General features: G+C 40.2%; 1 protein-coding gene across 2 annotated transcripts in view; it reads right to left on the minus strand.

The window, feature by feature from the left end:
- ARHGAP42 (Rho GTPase activating protein 42) overlaps positions 1–27,232 on the minus strand; it is a 349,579-nt gene that overhangs the window by 71,855 nt on the left and 250,492 nt on the right. For both annotated transcript variants that reach the window (XM_070803334.1, XM_070803335.1), the window contains 2 exons: positions 16,975–17,085; positions 1,400–1,504 (listed from right to left, as the gene is read on the minus strand). In XM_070803334.1, the coding sequence (XP_070659435.1) occupies positions 1,400–1,504; positions 16,975–17,085 (216 nt within the window). The remainder of the gene's footprint in view (positions 1–1,399; positions 1,505–16,974; positions 17,086–27,232) is intronic.

Genomic DNA, 27,232 nt, shown 5'->3' on the forward strand with positions numbered 1-27,232 from the left:
CTCAACAATACACACTTGGAAACATAAGAATAATCACCAACCTGTGAGACAGTGATGATTACCATTTTGTTACGGCCCCTAATAAAAGATCTGAATCTCAAAGTAAAGTTAGGAAAGTTTTCTTAATTGCCACTTTTGCTGCTTTTCCCTTTGAAACATAAGGATATGAATTTTTTCCAATACTTTACCTGTCTCTTGTTCTCAAATCTCAGGAATTTTACTGCAATTGCATTTAATATGGAAATAATAAAAATACTTTGGGTTTATAATTTTCCCTTTTACTATTTACTGAGAAAGCCCAAATGGATTCCATATTGAAAAACAATGGAATGAATTGCATGTGAAATTGATTCTGTGAGAAAATCTAGGTTAAATAAAAAGCTAAATGCAAAACACAAGTAGAATAAATGCAATTACTTATTTCTCGTGCTACGCTCCAAACGCATATTTCTATTTGCTGAACATCTTTACAATAGCAAAAATCAGGTAAGGAGTGAAAGGCATGCTTTTTATAGAAAATTAAGTGAAATCTTCACAAACTATTTTAGCTACAGAGTACCAGACATGGTTTCAGAAATAACTCTTCATTTACACAAAATCCTCAGCAATTAAGATTTTGTTATTGGCATCATCGACTCAATGGACATGAGTTTGAGCAAACTCCTGGAGATAGTGAAAGGACAGGGAAGCCTAGTGTGCTGCAGTCCAGGAGGCTGCAAAGAGTCCAGACATGACTTACCAACTGAACAACATATTTGATAATACAGAAAGGATTGGCTAACTTTTTAAAGTGTAACTGGTATTCAGTACATGTAAATCAGAATTCGTATAACTGCAATCAAATATTAAAAGCATTTACTGGACAACTTTACAAAGTAAACTGTCCCAGAAATAGATAGGGTGTTTTTAAATAATTCTCCTGAAGCTTTAACACAGCTTTTATGGATGCTTGAAAGCCACATTTAAATTTATTTTTAGAAAACAGTAAATGTCAGCTATAAAATAAATAGCTTCAGGGAGGAAAGGGACAGAGCATGAAAGTCCATTGTGAAAGTTCCTTTCACAAACACAGAAATACTGCCCTCTCAGGAAATATGACATGCCTAGGGTCACTCAGCAAAATAATGAAAACACTAGATAAAGGCAACAGTTTCTAAGGTCTCTGCACTCAGATATTTTCATTTTCACGAAATTTGGCAGTATATATTTTTCAAACATGAGATTAGCTCTTATTTTAAAAAGTTAATAAATTTATTAAGTGATTTTTCTAAATGAATGAGGCTTTATTGTACTCAGATAAGTTTTTGAAAGACTCCAAAGTTCAGCTTGGCTATAACTCAGTTGCCCTGGGATCATCTGATTAACTAAGGAGAGGCAGTGAGAACAGGTATAGTCTTACATTCTGCAAGTTGAACTGCAGCTGTTGTTTATATGGTGCAAATTCCTGGGCGAGTTCATATCCCTCGTGGTAAAAAGTAAATAAACCCTGGAGGAATGATAAAAGCTGCAAAAACAAAGAGATAAAAAATAAACCATAAAAATGTGTTTTTTAAAAGGATGATCATCAAATAAAATAAATTAGAGAAATTATATTTCATTCTAATTCCTCTAGCTAGTAAGTTTTGAATATCCTCAGCTAAGCTGGCACTAGAATTACAGATATGAAACAGAAGCCATGGAACCTAATTTTTACTTCTTTTTTGGCAGACGTGATTTAACTTTTAGGTCTTGTCATGGACAGTTGTCATGTTAACTACTCTTCAAATGCACTGACAAAATATCCAGGAGAGAATTAATGGAGATAAAGATGAAAATAACACAGTTCAGTTCAGTACAGTCGCTCAGTCATGTCCAACTCATTGCGACCCCATGATCAAGAGTTTTCTCCAACACCACAGTTCAAAAGCATCAATTCTTTGGTGCTCAGCTTTCTTTATAGTTCAACTCTCACATCCATACATGACTACTGGAGAAACCATAACTTTCACTAGACAGACCTTTGTTGGCAAAGTAATGTCTCTGCTTTTGAATATGCTGTCTAAGCTGGTCATAATTTTTCTTCCAAGGAGCAACTGTCATTTAATTTCTTGGCTCCAGTCACCATCTGCAGTGATTTTGGAGCCCCTCAAAACAAAGTCTCTCACTGTTTCCATTGTTTCTCCATCTTTTTGCTATGAAGTGATGGGTCCAGATGCCATGATCTTAATTTTCCAAATGTTGAGTTTTAAGCCAACTTTTTCAGTTTCCTCTTTCACTTTCATCAAGAGACTCTTTGGCTCTTCTTCACTTTCTGCCATAAGGGTGGTGTCATCTGCATATCTGCTGCTGTTGCTGCTAAGTCGCTTCAGTCACGTCTGACTCTGTGCGACCCCATAGACGACAGCCCACCAGGCTCCTCTGTCCCCAGGATTCTCCAGGCAAGAATACTGGAGTGGGTTGCCATTTCCTTCTCCAATGCATGAAAGTGAAAAGTGAACGTGAAGTCACTCAGTCATGTCCAACTCTTAGCGACCCCATGGACTGTATATCTGAGGTGACTGATAATGCTCCCAACAATCTTGATTCCAGCTTGTGCTTCATCCAGGCCAGCATTTCTCATGATGTACTCTGCATATAATTTAAATAAGCAGGGTGACAATATACAGCTTTGATGTACTCCTTTCCTGATTTGGAATCAGTCTGTTGTTCCATGTCCAGTTTTAACTATTGCTTCTTGACCTGCATACAGATTTCTCAGGAGGCAGGTAAGGTGGTCTGGTATTCCGATCTCTTTAAGAATTTTCCACAGTTTGTTGTGAGTCACACAGTCAAAGGCTTTGGGGTAGTCAATAAAGCAGAAGTAGATGTTTTTCTGGAATTCTGTCACTTTTTTGATGATCCAGTGGATGTTGGCAATTTGATCTCTGATTCCTCTGCCTTTTCTAAATCCAGCTTGAACATCTGGAAGTTCACAGTTCACATACTGTTGAAGCACGGCTTGGAGAATTTTTAACACTACTTTGCTAGCATGTGAGATCAGTGCAATTGAGTGACAGTTTGAGCATTCTTTGGCATTGCCTTTCTTTGGGACTGGAATGAAAACTGATATTTTCCAGTCCTGTGGCCACTGCTGTTTTCCAAATTTGCTGGCATATTGAGTGCAGCATTTTCACAGCATCATCTTTTAGGATCTGAAACAGCTCAACTGCAATTCCATCTCCTCCACTAGCTTTGTTCATAGTGATGCTTCCTAAGGCCCACTTGACTTCCCATTACAGGATGTCTGGTTCTAGGTGAGTGATCACACCATCATGGCTATCTGGGTCATGAAAATATTTTTTGTATAGTTCTTCTGTATAGTCTTGCCACTCCTTTTTAATACCTTCTGCTTCTGTTAGGTCCAAATGGTAACAGACTTCCCTGGTGACTCTGACGGTAAAGAATCTCCCTGTAATGTAGGAGACCCCGGTTTGATCCTTGGATCGGAAAGATTCCCTGGAGAAAGGAATGGCTACCCACTCCAGGATTCTTGCCTGGAGAATCCCATGGACAGAGGAGTCTGTTGGGCTATACAGTTCATGGGGTCAGAGAGAGTCGGACATGACTGAGCAACTAACAGCAACTAACTAACTAACCCTAGAAGAGATTCTAACCAGAAGTCGGAGATCAAAAATGTGCAGATGTGAGGAATACTAAACCAGCAAGCCAGAAATAAGAAGTACTCAAAGAGAACGAATAAGGATGGACAGGTGAAATTCAGGAAAAGACCACGAGGTGGCAGTAATGGTTTATGTAATAAACAGACAGTATTTTTGCAAGCAGCAGGAAGAACTCAAAAAAGAAGCAAGAGTTGAGCAAAAACATGGAGCTAGATACAGATCTTTTCATGTAAGAGTTAAAATTAAATTTTCTTTGCAAAAGCACAATTTCCATGACCCTAGCTTTCTAATCCCACATTCATATGCACTTATTTATGATGTTTTTATTTGTAAAGAGCAGCTGTCCAAGGAGTTATCAGACATGGTCATTTATATGAAATGTTATAACTGAAAAATAATTTATTTAAATTTTTCATTTAATTTCCTGGGATTTTATTCCATATACAATTCAATCTCTTCCACAACTTCTTCCTACAATAAAGTTAGAAAACACATTTGAGAAGATGCTAATATTTTTCTAATTAAAACAGCATAACATGTCTGTAAACTTTTATTTTATATGAGGAAAGAAACACAGTTTGAAATCATCTTTATATGTGAATAATATCCTGTCATTTCCTCTGTCTGGGGAAGAAGGAGGATTCAGTCAAGCATCAATTGGTGTGTGTGTTATGATTTCCAACAGTTAAATACTGGTTCTGCAATGATCTAATGCTTCTCTTCCTAAACAAGTTAACTTCTTACAAAATCATACACATTTTGGAAAGCATATACTTTCGAATTGGTGTTAAGTTGTTACATTTTAAGGAATTCCCTTTATTTGTTCAACAGTTCCTGATGATGTGTCAAAATACATTGTCTGTAATTTTATAATTATTTTATGCTGTCAATTTAATATCAACAAATAATTATTAGGGAAAGTAAAAATTTAATAGATAACCCTTTACTAAAAGGATGCCACATACATTTATTAAATTATTCAATAATATAAGACATATAGTTTGCACATATTGTGACCCAATTTAAAAGAACTGTATCTTAAAATAGTATTAAAAACCCTTTAAATAACCATGGCATAGATATGTAAATTTAGATTTTCAGAGACAAAATAAGAAAAAGCCTGTGAAGTATATACTTAGGCAACAGTAGCCTTCTAAATATTTGCATAGTAGTTATGAATTTCTTGCAAGTAATATTGTTTCATTTCTTAATGTCTATACTGTCTTATTAGGAACTGGGTATCATAAAAGAAAGATACTATTGTAATATTATGCAAAGTATAAAGAATTCAACTTACAAAGGAGATACTTTAAGAACATCTGCAATAAATATTTCTATAAGACACCCAATTCCTTGAGATACATTTCCTACTGGCAACTTCTGGTAAAATTCAGATTTGCTTAGTAGTAAACAAGTATGTTTTAATCTCACAGTGCATGCTGAGAACCCACTAGGGAAAGGACAATTCTTTAGGGTGTAGAGAAAAATTATATACAAAGAGTTATCCACCTTTTACTTTTGTTCCACATCTACTCTGAAAGCAGCATTTGAGAAAGTTTAATCAAGACAGCATGTATGACATAATTGCCTCTAGGTGGTGGCAAAGTTAAATGTTTAGTTCATTTTATCCTTAACAAATTCCATGATGCTGCATCAAGGAAACTTAACAGGACAGCCTGACAGTTTAGGAATTGCATTTCCACTGTGTCACTTTCTTTGTTCAATGTGCCTGGTAGGAAGTGCAGTGGTAGGAAAAAGATTATTGTCTCAGCTTACCTTAAAGTAAACCTGACATTTAAAATGATAATATCAATAACAATAAGCCAGTACGTAGATTAGGTTTTAATATTAAGAAAGGCATTTTACCATCAGGAAAAACTCATATAGCACTTTATCATTCCCAAGGGCTTTAGAATCAATTTACCTCACCACTGCAACAAACTGACCAAATGTAAAAACATACTGCATTTATAGATGAAAAATCATTCGTGACATTGTACAGGAGACAGGGATGAAGACCATCCCCATGGAAAAAAGGCAAAAAAGCAAAAGGACTGTCTGAGGAGGTCTTACAAATAGCTGTGAAAAGAAGAGAAGAGAAAAGCAAAGGAGAAAAGGAAAGATATAAGCATCTGAATGCAGAGTTTCAAAGAATAGCAAGGGGAGATAAAAAAAAAAAAAGCCTTCCTCAGTGATCAATGAAAAGAAATACAGGAAAACAACAGAATGGGAAAGACTAGAGATCTCTTCAAGAAAATTAGAGATACCAAGGGAACATTTCATGCAAAGATGGGCACAATAAAGGACAGAAATGGTATGGACCTCACAGAAGCAGAAGATATAAAGAAGTGGTGGCAAGAATACACAGAAGAACTGTACAAAAAAGATCTTCACGACCCAGGTAATCAAGATGGTGTGATCACTTACCTAGAGCCAGACATCCTGGAACGCAAAGTCAAGTGGGCCTTAGAAAGCATCACTATGAACAAAGCTAGTGGAGGTGATGGAATTCCAGTTGAGCTATTCCAAATCCTGAAAGATGATGCTGTGAAAGTGCTGCATTCAATATGCCAGCAAATTTGGAAAGCTCAGCAGTGGCCACAGGACTGGAAAAGGTCAGTTTTCATTCCAATCCCAAAGAAAGGCAATGCCAAAGAATGCTCAAACTACTGCACAATTGCACTCATCTCACATGCTAGTAAAGTCATGCTCAAATTCTCCAAGCCAGGCTTCAGCAATACGTGAACCGTGAACTTCCTGATGTTCAAGCTGGTTTTAGAAAAGGCAGAGGAACCAGAGATCAAATTGCCAACATCGCTGGATCATGGAAAAAGCAAGAGTTCAAGAAAAACATCTAGTTCTGCTTTATTGACTATGCCAAAGCCTTTGACTGTGTGGATCACAATAAACTGTGGAAAGTTCTCAAAGAGATGGGAATACCAGACCACCTGATCTGCCTCTTGAGAAACCTGTATGCAGGTCAGGAAGCAACAGTTAGAACTGGACATGGAACAACAGACTGGTTTCAAACAGCAAAAGGAATACGTCAAGGCTGTATATTGTCACCCTGCTTATTTAACTTCTATGCAGAGTACATCATAAGAAACACTGGGCTGGAAGAAGCACAAGCTGGAATCAAGATTGCCGGGAGAAATATCAATAACCTCAGATACGTAGATGACACCACCCTTATGGCAGAAAGTGAAGAGGAACAAAAAGCCTCTTGATGAAAGTGAAAGAGGAGAGTGAAAAAGTTGGCTTAAAGCTCAACATTCCGAAAACGAAGATGATGGCATCTGGTACCATCACTTCATGGGAAATAGATGGGGAAACAGTGGAAACAGTGGCAGACTTTATTTTGGGGGGCTCCAAAATCACTGCAGATGATGACTGCAGTCATGAAATTAAAAGACACTTACTCCTTGGAAGGAAAGTTATGACCAACCTAGATAGCATATTGGAAAGCAGAGACATTACTTTGCCAACAAAGGTCCATCTAGTCAAGGCTATGGTTTTTCCAGTGGTCATGTATGGATGTGAGAGTTGGACTGTGAAGAAAGCTGAGCACCGAAGAATTGATGCTTTTGAACTGTGGTGTTGGAGAAGACTCTTGAGAGTCCCTTGGACTGCAAGGAGATCCAACCAGTCCATCCTAAAGGAGATCAGTCCTGGGTATTCATTGGAAGGACTGATGCTAAAGCTGAAACTCCAGTACCTTGGCCACCTGATGCGAAGAGTTGTCTCATTGGAAAAGACTCTGATGCTGCGAGGGATTGGGGGCAGGAGGAAAAGGGGATGACAGAGGATGAGATGGCTGGATAGCATCACCAACTCTATGGACATGAGTTTAACTCAACTCCAGGAGTTGGTGATGGACAGGGAGGCCTGGCGTGCTGCGATTCATGGGGTCACAAAGAGTCAGACACGACTGAGTGACTGAACTGAACTGAACTGAATCATTTAGCAAAACCCATAGCAAGTCAGCAAAGGAATAGCTTATTCACAATTTCTCAGCTGATTAATCTCCAGGTCACAGCTTAGTTGGCAAAGAATCTACCTGCAATGCAGGAGACCCTGGTTCTCTTCCTGGGTTGGGAAGATCTGCTGGAGAAGGGATAGCTTACCCAGTCCAGTGTTCTTGGGCTTCCCTTGTGGCTCAGCTGGTAAAGAATCCATCTGCAATGTGGGAGACCTGGGTTTTATCACAGAGTTGGGAAGATCTCCTGGAGAAGGGAAAGGCTAACCCCTCCAGTACTCTTGCCTGGAGAATCCCATGGGCAGAGGAGCCTGTTGTGCTACAGTCCATGGGGTTGCAAAGAGTCGGACACGACCAAGCAACTTCACTTTCACTTTTCACTTTTCTGCATTGGAGAAGGAAATGGCAACCCACTCCAGTACTCTTGCCTGGAGAATCCCAGGGACGGGGGAGCCTGGTGGGCTGCCGTCCATGGGGTCACACAGAGTCCAGCACGACTGAAGCAACTTAGCAGCAGCAGCTGGCATGGGAGTGAGGAGCAGGCCTCTGAAGCAATCTGGAGTAATTTTAGTAATTTCACATGACCGATGCCCAAACTGGGCAGAACTAGAATAATGAACACAGTGTGATACTGGAACAAGGACAGACATACACATCAATTGAAGAGAACTGAGAGTCTAGAAATAAACTCAGATATCTATGAACAGCTTATTTTCAACAAGGGTGCCAAGATCATACAATGTGTAAAGAATGGTCTTTCCACAAAGAATTCTTGGACCACTGAAGAGCCACATGGAAAAGAATGGAGTTGGACACCTACCTCAGACCACAGACAAAAACTAATTAAAATTGGGTGAACTGAAGAGCATGTGTATTACATCCCAATAAGAGTGTTTTTTAAAAATACAAACACTTCTCATAAACAGAGCATCGTAATGTACTAAAAGAGATCAAAGTCTTATACAGACGTCTACATCTGGCCACTGAAATCTCCAAGAAGACTGGAAAACTAGAGCACAGGTAAGGCATAAATTTTCATCCTGTACATGTGTCTGGCCTAGGAGATAATCCTGCGGTCTTTGCTATTCTTTACTTGGAGGAAAACAGAGAGAAAAATCGTAAGGGATAGTTTCTGAATGACCACAGAGTGCTTTAAGTCTAATGTACAGATTGAATGGGAATGAAAAAGTATCAATATCTAATGCAATGAATGAGAAAACCAAAGAAAAAAGAGTCATGGCTGGAAACTGGTCAGTCAGTGTGGCACAGGGGGACTTGTCAAAGAGGGTAATAATCAGAGAAGCTGTGTTGTTGCAAAGTTGCCAAGTCCTATCTGACTCTTCAACCTCAAGAACAGCAGCACGCCAGGCTTCCCTGTCCTTCACCATCTGCTGGAGTTTCCACAAACTCATGTCCACTGAGTCAATGATGCTATATAACTGTCTCATCCTCTGCCGCTCCCTTCTCTTGCCCTCAATCTTTCCCAGCCACAGTCTTTTCCAATGAGTCAGCTCTTCACATCAGGTGGTCAAAGTATTGGAGCTTCAGCTTCAGTCCTTTCAATGCATATTCAGAGTTGATTTCCTTTAGGAATGACTGGTTTGATCTCTCTGCTGTCCAAGGGACTCTCAGGAGTCTTCTCCAACACCACAATTCAATAGCATCATTTCTTTGGTGCTCAGCCTTCTTTATGGTCCAACTCTCATATCCGTTCATGACTAATGGAAAAATCATAGCTTTGACTCTATGGACCTTTGTCAGCAAAATGATATCTCTGCTCTTTAATACACTGTCTAGGTTTGTTATAGATTTTCTCCCAAGGAACAAGCATTTTTTAATTTTATGACTGCAGTCAACCATCCATAGTGATTTTGAAGTCCAAAAAAATAAATAAAGAAAGTGAAGTCACTCAGTCACGTCCAACTCTTTGCGACCCCATGGACGGTAGCCCACCAAGCTCCTCAGTCCATGGGATTTTCCAGGCATGAATAGTGGAGTGGGTTGCCATTTCCTTCTCCAGGAGACCTTCCCGACCCAGGGATCAAACCTGGGTCTCCTGCATTGTAGGTAGACACTTTACCATCTGAGCTACCAGGGAAGCCATTTTAAAAAAATAAAAAATAAATAAAATAAAATCTGTCACCATTTCCACTTTCTCCCCATCTATTTGTCATAAGTGTCATGGGACTGGATGCCATGATCTACATTTTTTGAATGCTGAGTTTTAATCCAGCTTTTTCACTCTCTTCTTTCACCTTCATCAATAATAGGCTATTTAGTTCCTCTTTGCTTTCTGCCATTGGGGTGTTAGCAACTGCATATCGGAAGTTGTTGATACTTTTCCCAGCAGTCTTGATTCTAGCTTGTACTTCATCCAGCCCAGCATTTCTCATGATGTTCTCTGAAGAGAAGTTAAATAAGCAGGGTGACAATATACAGCCTTGACATACTCCTTTCCCAATCTGGAACCAGTCTGTGATTCCATTCCAGTCCTAACTGTTGCTTCTTAACCTGCATACAGATTTCTCAGAAGGCAGGTCAGGTGGTCATATTCCCATCTCTTGAAGAAGTTTCCACAGTTTATTGTGATCCACACAGTCAAAGGTTTTACCATAGTCAATGAAGCAAAAGTGGATGTTTTTCTGGAACTCTCTTGCTTTTTCGATGATCCAGCAGATGTTGGCAATTTGATCTCTGGTTCCTCTGACTTTTCTAAATCCAGCTTCAACATCTGGAAGTTCTTGGTTTACCTACTGCTGAAGCCTGGCTTGGAGAATTTTGAGCATTTTTTGCTAGCATGTGAGATGAGTGCAATTGTGCAGTAGTTTGAACGTTCTTTAGCATTGTCTTTCTTTGGGACTGGAATGAAAACTGACCTTTTCTAGTCCTGTGGCCACTGCTGAGTTTTCCAAATTTGCTGACATATTGAATGCAGCACTTTCACAGCATCGTCTTTTAGGATTTTCAATAGCTCAGCTGGAATTCCATCACCTCCACTAGATTTGTTTGTAATAATGCTTCCTAAGGCCCACTTTACTTCAGACTCTATGATGTCTGGCTCTAGGTGAGTGACCATACCATTGTGGTTATCTGGTCATTATGTCCTTTTATGTATAGTTCTTCTGACACTTGTATTCTTGCCACCTCTTCTTAATCTCTTCTGCTTCTGTTAGATCCTTGCCTTTTCTGTCCTTCGTTGTGCTCATCTTTGCACAAAATGTCCCCTTGGTATCTCCAATTTTCATGAAGAGATCTCTAGTCTTTCCCACTCTAATACTCTGACAGTGTGCAGGATTCTCGCTGTGGTGGCTTCTCTTGTTGCAGGGCACCAGCTCTAGACTCGAGGGCTCAGCAGTTCTGGTGCACGGGCTTAGTTGCCCCATGGCCCGTTGGATCTCCCAGAGCAGAGATTGAACACATATTCCCTGCATTGGCAGGTGTATTCTTAACCACTGGACCACCAGGGAATTCAATGAAAAAAGTATGGAAGAACAAACGAATGAATGAATGAACAGATATGAACACAGATTCAAGTAATTTAAAAAGCCAAAACTTTCTGAAGTCATGGCTATATATTGCCTCAGCAGTGAAGACTCACTGGAGTTCCTAAAGATGAATTTCTAATATTTCAAGGGGATGCAATTCAGATGAAACAGACAGGGCTGAAACTTCTTTGGAAAGAAATAAGGCAATAAAGAATAGTCAGCTTATCTTTTCAACTAAATGGGAATGAAGAAGGTAACGTGGCCATCAATGTGGTAAAATCCAGCAGAAGCTATGTTTAGACCAGGCCTTTACATGATGGATTTCTAAAATTAAGTATAAGAGATCAGTCAGTTAAATAGATAGAATGCATTTTTCTGACTTCTCCAAAATTCTTCATGGTCTAACAGTCACTGCAAACTTCAAACTTTCAGTAACAGTACCTAGAACTAAATCCAAAGGCCAAGAAGCTTTTATTTAAACGTATGCAACCTGAGGAGAGCTTTATTGTTTCATTTTTATAGAAAGACTGCACTTAGATTTTCAGCAGAACAGAAATCTAATTTTTAGTCCTACAATGTCTTTTTTAAAAAAATAATACTGTCTTATTTTCTCACTTTAATCTACTCTAAACTTTCTATACTAAGGTTAACCAATTATATTGAAAATGAACACAAAATCTTTTGCTTTCAGGACCTGAAGGTCTACATACTATCTGACAGACCTTTTTAACTTAGCAAGTAGTTGTTCAGTTTCAAAATTTTTCACATCTACTAGAAAAGCTAAAAAGCATTTTATAAGTATACTTCATCATATAATAAGCTAAAGAGCTAAAGCATGTTAACTAAATTACCTTATATTTTTTTCAGAAAATGATTTAAAAATAAATTTAACAGTCTAAGGGATGAGTATTAAAAGGAGCATGCTTCAGTTTATATTTGTTTATTTTCATTTTTCCACGTGACATTTAAACATAATACAAAAAGACTGAAGTCTAAAAAAATAAAGTGAATATGTTCTTTTAGAATTTATATGCATATTTTAAAGCATGTTAAAATTAAAAATGTGGTTTTGAAAAAGCTTTATCTGGCTTTGAAGCACACTGATAAATGACGCATCAATATTGTTTTCTTATCTAGTGATAACAGTCCATGTGCAAGCTCACACTAGCTTATTGATGCTTATGACAAACCAGGTACATTGTGTATTACCTGCATCAGATGTGACAATTCTGGGAACTACACACAAAGTTTATCCCCGACTGACAGATAAAAACCTGAGGATCACAGAATTGGAAAAGCATTCCAAATTCACAGAGCTGTAAGGCTGAAGCCAAATTTCAACTTATAGTCACTCAGCCATTACACTTTGTCTCTACATGAAAAGTGGCCAGTTACCTGTGGCCTCGGGAGACAAAACAGAATTATGAAAGAAGGATGGAAGAACAAGTGAATTAATGAACAGATATGTGCATGGACTCAATCATCTTTACCAAAGTGAAGAAAAATCTCTTATTTTCTTCTTCTAATGTTTAAGGAATTAAAATAGCTTTACAGTCCAGTTTTCTAGGGTCATCCACTTTATTTGGTCAGAGCAAGCAATAAGAACTAACTTTTGTAATGAAGCAGTCCTTAAGGCTGTTGGTGGTATGAAATAGTTAACTCTGGACTTGGGTTCTGGCTTCCTGGTTCTCCCTCTCTTTAGGTTTGTGACCTCAGGCAACTAATAGTCTTTCTGTGACTTAAGTTTCTCATCTTGAAGGATAAAAACTACCAATAATAAAGCCATGGTGGGGTTCACATGGGAGAATGCGGAAAACACAGGACACAGAGTAGTTGCTCACAAAACTCTAGTCCCAGCTACGTACGCTTGCAGGATGCAGTCAAAACATCCACCAACTGCAGCTGAATGAACCGTAAGGGAGTTAAGCTATAAAAAGATTATTTTGGTTTTCTGAGCCACAAACTTCATGTTCCATAACAGACTTTCAAGACAGGGTATTCAACTCTCTTATGTAGGCTGTTCATGTTTAGCTACTTCTCAAGGTTTTTCTCCTAATCCCTCAAAATTCTCATAAAATCTGGGCAACTCTGAGAAATAGGAGGATCTTACAATCAAGAATCAGGAATTCATATTTCTCCCTCTCTGATCTCTTCTCACCCATTACAGACCCGAACTCACATATCTTGTTGGCAAATCTGAAAGAACACAGTCAAGCACTGCTAGACAGAAATACAACACAAACCACAAATGCAAACGAATATGAAAATTTTGATTTTCTAGTAGTCACAAGAAACTTAAACCAAGCAAAATTTAATATTTTATACAGTGTATTCAAAAGATTATAATTTCAACATGTAATCAATATAAAAGGATTTAATGATATTTCTTTAAAAAAGAAAGGCTTTCTTTTTTGTACTAAGCCTTTGCAATCTAGTATGTGTTTCAGGTTTGGAGCACATCTTAATCTACACTAGTCTCATTTCATGGGTTTGACAGTCATACATAAGTAGTTACTACCACACTGAGTAGTGCGAGTCTAGAGATCATGAATTAGCTACCATCGCATTCCAAATAAACTATGATAAACAGGGGGAAAAGGCCATTAAAATCATATAGCTATTGGAGAAGTGAGTTTAAAAAGCTGGCTTTCTGAATACTTCAAAAGCAGTAATTTATAAAAAATTTATAAATGCCCCTCTTTTCCCATATATTAGATCCAGATTCTCCTAAGAATAACGAAGCTGTAGGAACATCTTTTCCTGGTACCACTTGAATATTCTGTAGACATTTTATCATAAGTACAAGTTGACCCTTAAACAATGTGGGAATTAAGGATGCCTATATGCTTATGTGCATGTGTGTGCACACAACACACACACACACACCTTTTGGAACTCTGTGTAAAACTTTACAGACCAGTCGTGGCATCTGTTGCTCTGCATCCGCAGACCCAACCAACCTACAGACAGTGTAGTTCTGTGGTATTTATTTTAAAACATTCACATAAAAGTGGGATCCACACCGTTCAAGGTCGTATTGTTCAAAGGTCAACTATAGGAGGATCTTGACGTTAATCGAAATCATGGAAAATTAGTCTCAAATGATCATCATAAAGTAAGAATATTATTTAATGGGAATCAACAGGACTATTTATATTTTCTACTTGCTATCACAGCATCTGTTTAAGTCACACCCCTAAAGTACTTTGCTTTACTCTAATGCTTTTTTGTCAAACAAATCTCAGCTAAACTAGCATAGATTGCTTCATCTCTTCAATACAAAGCTTTACACAACAGGAATTGGATTTCTGCAGGAAATAACCTTCAAAGATATTAAAGTATCCTCATGTGTTTTTATCTTTATAGCTCCTGGGGGCTTTGTTTTTGAAATCTTAAAGGCTTTTTTCCTCTAAATTAATTTGTAAATGTGTAACCTAAAGAGTAGCAACCCCATGTTCTAGTGCTCCCATTTCTATTCTTCTCATTACGGGGGTGGAAATTAAGTAAAATCCCATGGATGAGACTTTGTGGCTGGAAATGGAATGAGACTAAACTGACAGTACTATTTGGTTTGGCCAGACACTCTAATAAGAAAAATCCAGCAGCCAGGAAAATATTTTGGAAGAAGAACAGATTTCACATCGACCTTGACTGTGGTGTCACCAGAAAGGCATGCATTACAGAAGACTTATCAGACCATCCCAGTATGGGATACCACAGAGGGAAGGAAGAAACATTTCAGTTGAAGGACAGTTTCCACTTCTCTACCTGTATTGTCACATGAATTCACAAATTCTTAGCATTCCTTCTGTGATCTGTGGGCAAACGATTTTACAACCTTTTCCTTAATACCTGATGTCATCTTACAGAATGGTCTGGTTCACTGTTCCCAGACAGGATGGGCTATAAAAGAATCTTGGATGGGGAAACGGGCTACACGTGTGCCTCTTCAGAGGAGAGAGTTACTACAGCTGTGGAAGGATCATTCCAGGTGCGAGGAAGACCTGCACAGCAGATGAGCACAGTATCTGCAGGGAATGGGAATACACAAGGAAGGAGAGTGATGGGGAAAGCATCAGAACTAATGGGGGCACTTTAACAAAGAGCTGACATTCAGAAATCCCAAGGGGCGGCCAGATGGGGAAGTGTGCCAACAAGGAGACAGGCTTCAAAACCCATGATACGACTCAGAGGCAGGACCTACTCCATGAGAAGAGGAGTAGGAATTTTAAGAATTAGTCATCTTCTTTGACGACGGCTTGTCAAGCTGACCATGTGTCCAAGAACCCCAGCTGAGTTTCAGAAAGCCAAGTAAAAGTTTATCAGACCCCAAAGGATCTTCTAAATAAGAGGCTATCAATTCAAACTAGGGGGTTTAAGAACTTAGTGTTTGGAAACAGAACTTGGAGTCAAGGCTGTCATCACAGTGAAAGTCGCTCAGTCGTGTCCGATTCTTTGCGATCCCATGGATCCCATGGATCCTATACAGTCCATGGAAGTCTCCAGGCCAGAATACTGGAGTGGGTAGCCTTTCCCTTTTCCAGGGGATCTTCCCAACCCAGGGATCGAACCCAGGTCTCCCACATTGCAGGTGGATTCTTTACCAACTGAGCTATATAAGGTTAAATTCTTGAGCCTGTGGTGTGGTCTTCAGTCCCTTAAAGCCTTGGAGGTGAAGGGTTGGTCTTGGAAACTTGTGAAGCAGCCAGCAGAAAGGCAGGTGGCTCTAGTTGAAGGGACAGGAGTGAAGCAGGGGTACAGACCAGGCAGGGGCTAAGACTCTTCCTGGACTCTGCTCTGTCCCAGTTTCCCATCACCTTTAGGTAATCACTGATGGGTTTTCATCAGGAAATAAAATTTCCAAATATATTTAGAAATGTATCTCCCCTTCTCCTTATCATCCACTAAATTAGGAATAGGGTATTTTATTGCTCATAATAAGTAATTTTTTTAAAAATAAACTGACATAGGAAGAAAAGATGGATTAAATTATATATTTGATTTCTTATATATTTTATGATCAATACCCTATCATCTTGACTATAGAACTTACCCTTATTCAGTCACAGATGATACCTCATGAAAATGCCTATTCAGGCAATATTGTAATATATTAAGGTATTACTTGGGAAAAAATGCCAAGAAAACGAAGTAAGTTTATAAAGACCAGCCACCTGTTCTTTTCTGCAATGCAGTTTACATTAGGGAATCCATTACTTTTTACACTGACTTAGGAAAATAAATGACTTCACTGGAAAGTCAGGCAGGTCCCCGCCTTGTAAGGAAGCAGAGTGGAACAAAGGAAGAAATACAGCCTTACCTTCTCTCCCTTCAACTAAAGGTTTGATAAATGGGTCACTGTAGCAGTGAGCTGTTTTCCTTTAGGTATATGTAATATACATGCTTTAATGTTAAATTTTAGGCTTTTTAAATCAACAGACTATTTCAGAGCAGTGCTAGATTTACAGAAAAGCTGAACAGAAATTAGAGCTCACCACCCACCCTGGCCCTTACCCACACGGGTTCCCATTATTAACACCTTGGATCAGTATAGCACATCGGTTACAAAATGATAACCCAGTACTGACATATTATTATGAAAGTTCATAGTTTACATTACAGTTCGCTCCTGGTATTGTACCTGCTACACACGTTTTGACAAATGTATAATGAATAACATGTATCTACCATTACAGTGTCCCGTAGATTAGGGCATTTCATTGCCCTAAAGTGCTCCATGCTCCACCTACATACTCTCCCATGCTTCTCTCTCTCCTTTTATTTTTAAAAACCATAATTGTCAACAGAAAAAAACTGCAAATTTTTCTTAGAAGATGTATTATAGCTACTATTTTATACAGAAGATAGATCTTACCGGTTCGACAAATTCAAACTTCTTTTTTTCCTGAACCTCTTGAATTTTAAAGACGTATTCTAGTGATGACTCATAGAAGTTCTGATGTTCTCGGTCAACCTGTGTATCTGCCTAAAAAGCACACAAAGGCAAATCATGACATAGAGAGTGATTATTGAAGGTTCTGTGTTAGAGAGGGAATCAAATATTATTCTACTCTGAAACCTTTTTTAAAAATTAAGTCCTACAAAAAGTTTGAATATAGCAATTGTATCTTGGGAATACAAAGACTAGGAAAACACAGTCTTTGTCCAAGAGAGCTTACAGTGTATGGAATGGGAAGAAAATGCACGCGCGTGCACACACACACACACACTCACACACACAGAGCAAACATACAACATTCATTAAATTAAAAATGATTATAAAAGGGTACGCAAATCATATGAAAATCTAAGCAATCACAAAAGAGAGTCTAAATTCTGGAAAAAGAATGGTGGTGCTCTGAGTTGGATCTTAAGATGAATAACTGGTCATGAGTAGTCAAAGATAACAAAGGGGTCACTCCCATGAAAACGTAAAGAGGCATGAAAAAGTCTGACAGGGTCTGCCTTCAGAGTAAGTGGAGGGAAGGAGGCAGAGGCAGGGCTGGAATAACACTACAAAAGATCCTTAAAACCTGCATTGCAGGCAGATTCTTTGCCACCTGGGCAATGAGGGAAGCCCCGAAAACTGCATAATGTCTTGATTTAATTGAGGAAGAATCATCTCAGAATATTCAACAGGAGGCTTTCCTGGTGGTTCGGACAGTAAAGAATCTGCCTGCAATGTGGGAGACCTGGGTTCGACTCCTGGGTTGGGAAGATTCCCTGGAGGAGGACATGGCAACCCACTCCAGTATTCTTGCCTGGAAAATCCCCACAGACAGAGGAGCCTGGCGGGCTGCAGTCCACGGGGTTGCAAAGTCGGACACGACTGAGTGACTAAGCACACACATTATAGAGATAATACTGGTAGCAGAGTTCCCAAAGCAGAGGTTCTAAGCAATGACTCATGCTGCAACAACGCTGTGCACATTCTCTTCCCTCTTCTATGCTCATCATCATCCTCGCATGCTGTCTTTAGAACTGACTGGTTCAGTAAAAACGCATGATTTTACCTTATTTTCATTGCCCAAACTACACTACTATTCACTGCCAGCTGAGATTAGTAAAGACAGATGAGTAGAATGGCCTCTCCAGAATACTAAGTATCTGCCAGCGACAATTTCGGAATAGGACACTGCTTTGGAGCCATTTTACACTGATAATTTGACAAACAAAAGCTTAAAGAAAGATAAAATTAGGTTTTCTGGCTTTGACAGCATAGCATCTTAAAACTTCATTTGAAAGAAGGACTTTAAAAAATACTTACATAATTAAAAATAACCCAGTAAGTAGTTCATTAGTGATGGATAAACTTGAGAATTCCAAGTTTATAGACTAATATATCAGAAAGTGAAAGTGTCAGTCATGCAGTTGTGTCCAACTCTTTGCAGACCCCATGGACTGTAGCCCACCAGGCTCCTCTGTCCATGGGATTTTCCAGGCAAGAGTACTGGCGTGGGCTGCCATTGCCTTCTCCAGGGGATCTTCCTGACCCAGGGATCAAACCCGGGTCTTCCGCATTGCAGGCAGATTCTTTACCGTTTGAGCCACAGAAGGAAGCCACAATATATCAAAAGAATAATATAAACCAAGCGGGAAATTTGGACCAGTAGCTTTTCAGTACCCTAAGTTAGTATTTCACACAAATTACATACATTTTCTTCCTACCACTTAGAGGAACAGACTATAGAATAAATGGTAAGGGGATGGATACAGGTGGTGGTATGGTAATAAAGTTTAACAATTGGCTCCCTTGGGAGTGGGGGGCGGGGAGATCCCAATTTACACTATTTGCTGGTCTTTGTAGTATAAATATTCCCAAAATAACCAGTTCCAAAGCACAAATACAACATCACTGAACCAGCAATGAGAAAGAGACGAGAAAACTGGTCCTCCAAGAGAAAGCTCCAGTGTACACCACAGGGTGTAAAAGATGCAAAAATATTTTCAGTCTCAGAGATAATAGTCTATCCAACAAATTATTTCTGAAGCTTCTGTTTACTTTAAAAGATGATCTTTGTGTCAACTCACACACGGGAACAAATCTGAATGCTTGAAACACTGTTAGAGCCTAAAATTATTATTTCGGGTTAACAGAGCTGTGCATAAAAGAGTTCGCAGAGCAGGCATGCTAGCCATTGAAAGGCCTGCTTCGATTAAAGAGCTAATACTGGTAGCAGAGTTTCCAGGGGCAGAGGTTCTAAGCAATGACTAATGTTCCAACACCATGGGAATGTGGATTTTAGGAGGGTTCCCACCTGAAAGGAAGGAGCAAATGAGCAAGAGGGAGTGGTCAGCTCTCCCCTCCACATTCTCTAGCTCTCACCCTACATTTTGTAAATCACGACTGTGTAAGAGCTGAGAGCTCTTACAGCGCAGGCACATGCCCGTCACAGTGAACTCGCCTGGCCATGGGCTATTTGTGTTCCAGAAGCATCCGTGAGCTCCACCTGAAAAAGCCCCTGGGGCCACGTTATGGTCGGGAGGCTGAGTCTTGGCTGCCGCCTGGGTCAACACCGAAGAGAGAAGACGGCGTGTCTTGCTGCTCTGGCTGCTGCGCCAGTCGGGAGAGAAGAAATGTGTTCGCGGCTCCGACAGCTCCTTGAGTCTTCTTCCCATTTCCCTGCTTGTGCCTTGCCTATCTTGGGTTCCACGAACACTGTGCAACAGTGTGAACAGCGAGACACCACCCGCCTAACGGATGAAAGTAGTTCACTAATGCTAAAACTGTGCAAGCGATATGGGCTGTTTTGAACCCCTGCTTTGTATCTGGGAGTCTGGAATTTGCCTACATGACAAGCAGAAGGTGTCTACATGACCAGCCTCCAGTTAAAACCATTGGCTCTCAGTCTACGAGATTCTAGTAGATACCATTTCACATGTGTTGTCGTGACTCGTTGCTGAGGGAATTAAGTCCTGTGTGTCTCCTCTGGGAGACGATTCTTAGACGCTTGTGCCTGGTTTCCCTTAGACATCGACAGCTAAATTTAATACACAAACCTGCTTTGAAAGGTCATCTAGAATGCACAGTTCTAACAGAATATAATAGCATAATTTTTTTTTTTCAGTACTAGATTTAGAAAGACATTTTTTACCTCAGATGAATTCCTTTAGTCCTTGAGCTCATAGCATGTATCAGTTGCTATATACTCATTAACAACTGTGGTCAAGTATTTTGTACTGGAGAAGTAATATGACTATGTAATTCATAGTCCAAACGTTTAAAAATGAAAGGGAATAGTAATTACTCCAGAACAACAGATTGCTTAAGTAGCTGTTGTTTACGTAGCAAAGTCATCCCAGTAAGAAACCAAATCAGGTACATAAGAAAACCACACAGTTCAGCAGATAGCAGATACCCAAATTCTTCCCCACACACCCTAAGCTGTCTCAATTCAAAATAGAGGAAAAAGGAATAGTGAAAAAAAACTATCATTCAGGTGACAGCTGCTGATTTATTCCCAGAGGGAAAAGGATTTAAGTTGGATGCTGAGGAATGGAGAGGTTCAGAGAAGGTAAAGATAAGAATTTTAGTGAGGGACTAAAGTCAGGAGAGGTTATGTTCGCGTAGATGGAGCAAAGGGGTTTGTATGAAACTGTCAGAAGTGAGAGCTGAGGCAGCACAGAGAGAATGAGTACACACTCATCTTATAAACCAGACAAGAACTGGAGGAAGGTGTGGTCAGGATCAGAGCTGGACTTCAAGAAGCTTAGAAGATTAGTGTGAGCGCAGTGTAGAATGCATCGATTCAACGGTGAAGCTGGGTGCACCTGATTATGAGGAGACCTCTTACTTGATACGGGTGAAGGTGTTTGGTATATCCTAGTAAGACAAGCTTGTGCGCCTGCTAAAGCGCAGGCGGCTGCGACGCGCAGCCGAAAGGAGCTACCCCACGTCCGAGGTCAGGGGCAGAAGCTGGGAGGACCGATGCCCGAAGGGCGGTGGCCAAGAGGAGCCACCCCACATCCGAAGTCAGGGGGGGCGGCCGAGAGGAGATACCCAGCGTCAGAGGTCAGGGGCGGCGACGAGAGGAGTTACCCCACGTCCGAGGTCGAGGGCGACAGCCGGGAGGAGATACCACACGCCCCTAAGCCGGAGGCCAGGGGCGGTGGGTGGGAGGAGCTACCCCAAGCCCCCACGCCAGAGGCTAGTGGCGGCCGCCCGGAGGAGCAACCCCATGCCCAAGGCCAGGGGCAGTGGCTGGGAGGACCAACCTCAGGCCGTGGCTGCGCGGGCATAGGAGGGCCTAGAGGAGCTATCCCACGTTGAAGGTCAGGAAGGGTGGCGGTGAGGAGATACTCCTCGTCCAAGGTAAGGAGCATTGGCTATGCATTGCTGGAGCAGCTGTGAAGAGATACCCCACGCCCAAGGTAAGAGAAACCCAAGTAAGATGGTAGGTGTTGCAAGAGGGCATCAGAGGGCAGACACACTGAAACCATACTCACAGAAAACTAGTCAATCTAATCACACTAGGACCACAGCCTTGTCTAACTCAGTGAAACTAAGCCATGCCCGTGGGGCAACCCAAGATGGGCGGGTCATGGTGGAGAGGTCTGACAGAATGTGGTCCACTGGAGAAGTGAATGGCAAACCACTTCAGTATTCTTGCCTTGAGAACCCCATGAACAGTAGGAAAAGGCAAAATGATAGGATACTGAAAGATAAACTCCCCAGGTCAGTAGGTGCCCAATATGCTGCTGGAGGTCAGTGGAGAAATAACTCCAGAAAGAATGAAGGGATGGAGCCAAAGCAAAAAGAATACCCAGCTGTGGATGTGACTGGTGATAGAAGCAAGGTCTGATGCTGTAAAGAGCAATATTGCATAGGAACCTGGAATGTCAGGTCCATGAATCAAGGCAAATTCGAAGTAGTCAAACAAGAGATGGCAAGAGTGAATGTCGACATTCTAGGAATCAGCGAACTGAAATGGACTGGATGGGTGAATTTAACTCAGATGACCATTATATCTACTCCTCATTATATCTACTACTGCGGGCAGGAATACCTCAGAAGAAAGTGGCCATCATGGTCAACAAAAGAGTCCGAAATGCAGTACTTGGATGCAATCTCAAAAACGACAGAATGATCTCTGTTTGTTTCCAAGGCAAACCATTCAATATCACAGTAATCCAAGTCTATGCCCCAACCAGTAACACTGAAGAAGCTGAAGTTGAATGGTTCTATGAAGACCTCCAAGACCTTTTAGAACTAACACCCAAAAAAGATGTCCTTTTCATTATAGGGGACTGGAATGCAAAAGTAGGAAGTCAAGAAACACCTGAAGTAACAGGCAAATTTGGCCTTGGAGAACGGAATGAAGCAGGGCAAAGACTAATAGAGTTTTGCCAAGAAAATGCACTGGTCATAACAAACACCCTCTTCCAACAACACAAGAGAAGATTCTATACATGGACATCACCAGATGGTCAACACCAAAATCAGATTGATTATATTCCTTGTAGCCAAAGATGGAGAAGCTCTATATAGTCAGCAAAAACAAGACCAGGAGCTGACTGAGGCTCAGACCATGAACTCCTTATTGCCAAATTCAGACTGAAATTGAAGAAAGTAGGGAAAACCACTAGACCATTCAGGTATGACCTAAATCAAATCCCTTATGATTATACAGTGGAAATGAGAAATAGATTTAAGGGCCTAGATCTGATAGATAAGAGTGCCTGATGAACTATGGAATGAGGTTCGTGACATTGTACAGGAGACAGGGATCAAGACCATCCTCATGGAAAAGAAATGCAAAAAAGCAAAATGGCTGTCTGGGGAGGCCTTACAAATAGCTGTGAAAAGAAGAGAAGCGAAAAGCAAAGGAGAAAAGGAAAGATATAAACATCTGAATGCAGAGTTCCAAAGAATAGCAAGAAGAGATAAGAAAGCCTTCTTCAGCGATCAATTCAAAGAATTAGAGGAAAACAACAGAATGGGAAAGACTAGGGATCTCTTCAAGAAAATCAGAGATACCAAAGCAACATTTCATGCAAAGATGGGCTTGATAAAGGACAGAAATGGTATGGGCCTAACAGAAGCAGAAGATATTAAGAAAAGATGGCAAGAATACACAGAAGAACTGTACAAAAAAGATCTTCACAACCCAGATAATCACGATGGTGTGATCACTGACCTAGAGCCAGACATCCTGGAATGTGAAGTCAAGTGGGCCTTAGAAAGCATCACTATGAACAAAGCTAGTGGAGGTGATAGAATTCCAGTTGAGCTATTCCAAATCCTGAAAGATGATGCTGTGAAAGTGCTGCACTCAATATGCCAGCAAATTTGGAAAACTCAGCAATGGCCACAGGACTGGAAAAGGTCAGTTTTCATTCCAATCCCAAAGAAAGGCAATGCCAAAGAATGCTCAAACTACCGCACAATTGCACTCATCTCACACGCTAGCAAAGTAATGCTTAAAATTCTCCAAGCCAGGCTTCAGCAATACGTGAACCGTGAACTTCCTGATGTTCAAGCTGGTTTTAGAAAAGGCAGAGGAACCAGAGATCAAATTGCCAACATCCGCTGGATCGTGGAAAAAGCAAGAGAGTTCCAGAAAAACATCTATTTCTGCTTCATTGACTATGCCAAAGCCTTTGACTGTGTGGATCACAATAAACTGTGGAAAATTCTGAAAGAGATGGGAATACCAGACCACCTGATCTGCCTCTTGAGAAATTTGTGTGCAGGTCAGGAAGCAACAGTTAGAACTGGACATGGAACAACAGACTGGTTCCAAATAGGAAAAGGAGTACGTCAAGGCTGTATATTGTCACCCTGTTTATTTAACTTATATGCAGAGTACATCATGAGAAACTCTGGACTGGAAGAAACACAAGCTGGAATCAAAATTGCCAGGAGAAATATCAATAACCTCAGATATGCAGATGACACCACCTTTATGGCAGAAAGTGAAGAGGAACTAAAAAGCCTCTTGATGAAGGTGAAAGTGGAGAGTGAAAAAGTTGGCTTAAAGCTCAACATTCAGAAAACGAAGATCATGGCATCTGGTCCCATCAGTTCATGGTAAATAGATGGGGAAACAGTGGAAACAGTGTCAGGCTTTATTTTTGGGGGCTCCAAAATCACTGCAGATGGTGACTGCAGCCATGAAATTAAAAGACGCTTACTCCTGGGAAGGAAAGTTATGATCAACCTAGATAGCATATTCAAAAGCAGGGACATTACTTTGCCAACAAAAGTTTGTCTAGTCAAGGCTGTGGTTTTTCCTGTGGTCATGTACGGATGTGAGAGTTGGACTGTGAAGAAGGCTGAGAGCCGACGAATTGATGCTTTTGAACTGTAGTGTTGGAGAAGACTCTTGAGAGTCCCTTGGACTGCAAGGAGATCCAACCAGTCCATTCTGAAGGAGATCAGCCCTGGGATTTCTTTGGAAGGAATGATGCTAAAGCTGAAACTCCAGTACTTTGGCCACCTCATGCGAAGAGCTGACTCATTGGAAAAGAGTCTGATGCTGGGAGGGATTGGGGGCAAGAGGAGAAGGGGACGACAGAGGATGAGATGGCTGGATGGCATCACTGAGTCAATGGATGTGAGTCTGAGTGAACTGCAGGAGTTGGTGATGGACAGGGAGGCCTGGCGTGCTGCGATTCATGGGGTCACAAAGAGTCGGACAGGACTGAGTGACTGATCTGAGTAAGACAAGCTTGAGGATGCAGGTGTGAGAAGCAAAGGGGGAAAAAGTCGAAGATAGTTTTGACACAAGAAATAATATCAAGCATTAACAGAATTAAAGAAGTGAGAAGCAGGGTCAAATTGGAGAAAACTTTCACATGTGTCACTATGGTGTCATAGTAACCCGTCAGTGGACAGTGCACAGGTGGTCAGGATGGGAAATATGGCGGGAAACACTCATGTAGTGGGAAACACTCCCTGAGATGTTACAGAGAATATGAAAGGCGTAGAGCCACTGGGGACACAGAGAAGGACAAAAATAGTGGTAAGTAGAACCTGAGGGATTCCCTTCACTCAGGAGGTGGGAGAGGAGAACCTGCTGAAAGCATCTTTACTTACAGATATTAACAGAAACCCAAACTCTTGGCTCCTAAAAGGAACCCCTATACTATTCTCCTAACTATAAAATTAATACATATTCATTACTATATGTTTATTCATTGTTCATTATTAAACAGGGAAATGTAAAGATAATAAATTAACTGCGGCCTCACTATAAATGTTTACAACACACACACACAAAATTACTTTAAAAGACATGAATAATAGTATATATTCTGGTTTAAATCCTGTTTTTCCACACTTAGGCTAACAAATATTTCCAAATATCTTTAAATGCTTTTCCAAATAAAACTTTCACAGTCATATCAATTCTGTTTCTGGCCAAGCTCTATTTGTGTATTTATCCCAATCATTCTTTTGTGCTATTTTGGATGTTTCTAAAATTTTTATTGTGAATAACTCTTGGATCATCATATTTACACAATTTATTTTTATACTCATTTCTGATCATTTCTTCTGGTCAAATTCCTATCAACAGAAATCATTTCAGCTCTCTTGGACATGTAAGGTTGATTGAAATATGGTCAAATATACCTCAAAAGTTTTTGAATGATTTCATATTCCCATCAGAAAAGCCAAAGTCTGCTTAGTTACCCATACCTTCACTAACAATTGATATTATCTTTTAATAAATTAATGTGCTGCTACTATTATTATACTTTAAAAATATATGATATAGAAACTTACAATATTTATTATGGTTTATATTTCTTCTTTGTTGAAATGCCCTTTCATATTCATATCCATTTTTTCCACTAAAACCTTTATCTTTTCCACACTGATTTCCAAAAGCATCTTATACATAGGAGATGGTTATCCTGTGTCATGTTATATAAGTCCCTTAATACTTCATCTTTTAATTTAAGGTCTTTTGAAAGAGACAGATTACTTTCATGCATTTTGGTCTTTTTACATTTCCTTCACATTTCCTTCCTCGTAGTTTATGCTTAGAAAGAAATTATCTATTCACATTTCAAATGTTACTTCTTTTGTCTACTGTAAAGTCCATAATTTTGACAAGTCTGTTTCCAATTCTGTGTACTCCAATGGTCCATCTAATAGATGGCCTTAGAGCTTTACCAACACAAGCTGACCCCTAATTTAGTCCTGGTAATGGGTAGTCAGTCACATTCCATGAGCAAAATGAACAGAGTCAGCTGTGTCAGTGAGAAGACACAGAAGGGTCTTTCTGAGAACAACTTCATAGGCTTGGTGCCGACAGAAGGACCAGAGCTGCTCTGCAAGTGAACAGATGAATTTAATGCTATGTTACAGAATTAAACATGTGCGTAGCAGCTTCTCCCTGTAACAGGTTTGACTCCTGGAAGGACCGAGGAAAAAGTAAAAAACAAACTACATTTTTCCTTTTCTACACTATATGCTCCGAGGAGTTGCTTTACACCATATTTGTGTTGTATTTATATTTGTGTCGTATTCTATCATGGGCTGTGCCTCCTGGAAAAAAGTGTGTGTGTGTGTGTGTGTGTGTGTCTATGTGTGTGGTGGGGCAAATGGAAGATGCTACTAACCATGTTATAGGTTTTTTCTAGCATCCAACTAAATATAAAACCAGAATGAATATTCTATTTCCTCATATCCCAAGGGATTAGGAGCCACTAACAAGTATTAAATATTGAGCTACACTGTCAGGGAAAATAAAGCATAACCTCTAGAGGACTTTACAATTATGATAGAGTTACGAAGTCAAACCAAGCAATCCCTAAGGGAAATCAGTCCTGAATATTCACTGGAAGGACTGATGCTGAGGCTGACGCTCCAACACTTTGGCCACCTGATGAGAAGAGCTGACTCACTAGAAAAGTTTCTGATGCTGGGGAAGATTGAGAAGAAAAGGAGAAGAGAGTGGCAGAGGATGAGATGGTGAGACAGCACCACTGACTCAACGGACCTGAGTGAGAGGGAACTCTGGGAGATGGTGAAGGACAGGGGAGCCTGGTGTGCTGCAGTCCACAGGGCTGCAAAGAGTCAGCCAGCTAAGGGCAGCCTCTCATGTTCACCAAGAATCTGATAAGTCTTCAGAGACTCTATGCATTGCCCTTAATTTTGAGGCAGTCGATTTTTAGAATGTGAC

Source organism: Bos indicus, chromosome 15, assembly GCF_029378745.1.
Source record: "Bos indicus isolate NIAB-ARS_2022 breed Sahiwal x Tharparkar chromosome 15, NIAB-ARS_B.indTharparkar_mat_pri_1.0, whole genome shotgun sequence".
In the NCBI taxonomy this organism is placed as follows: Eukaryota; Metazoa; Chordata; class Mammalia; order Artiodactyla; family Bovidae; genus Bos; species Bos indicus.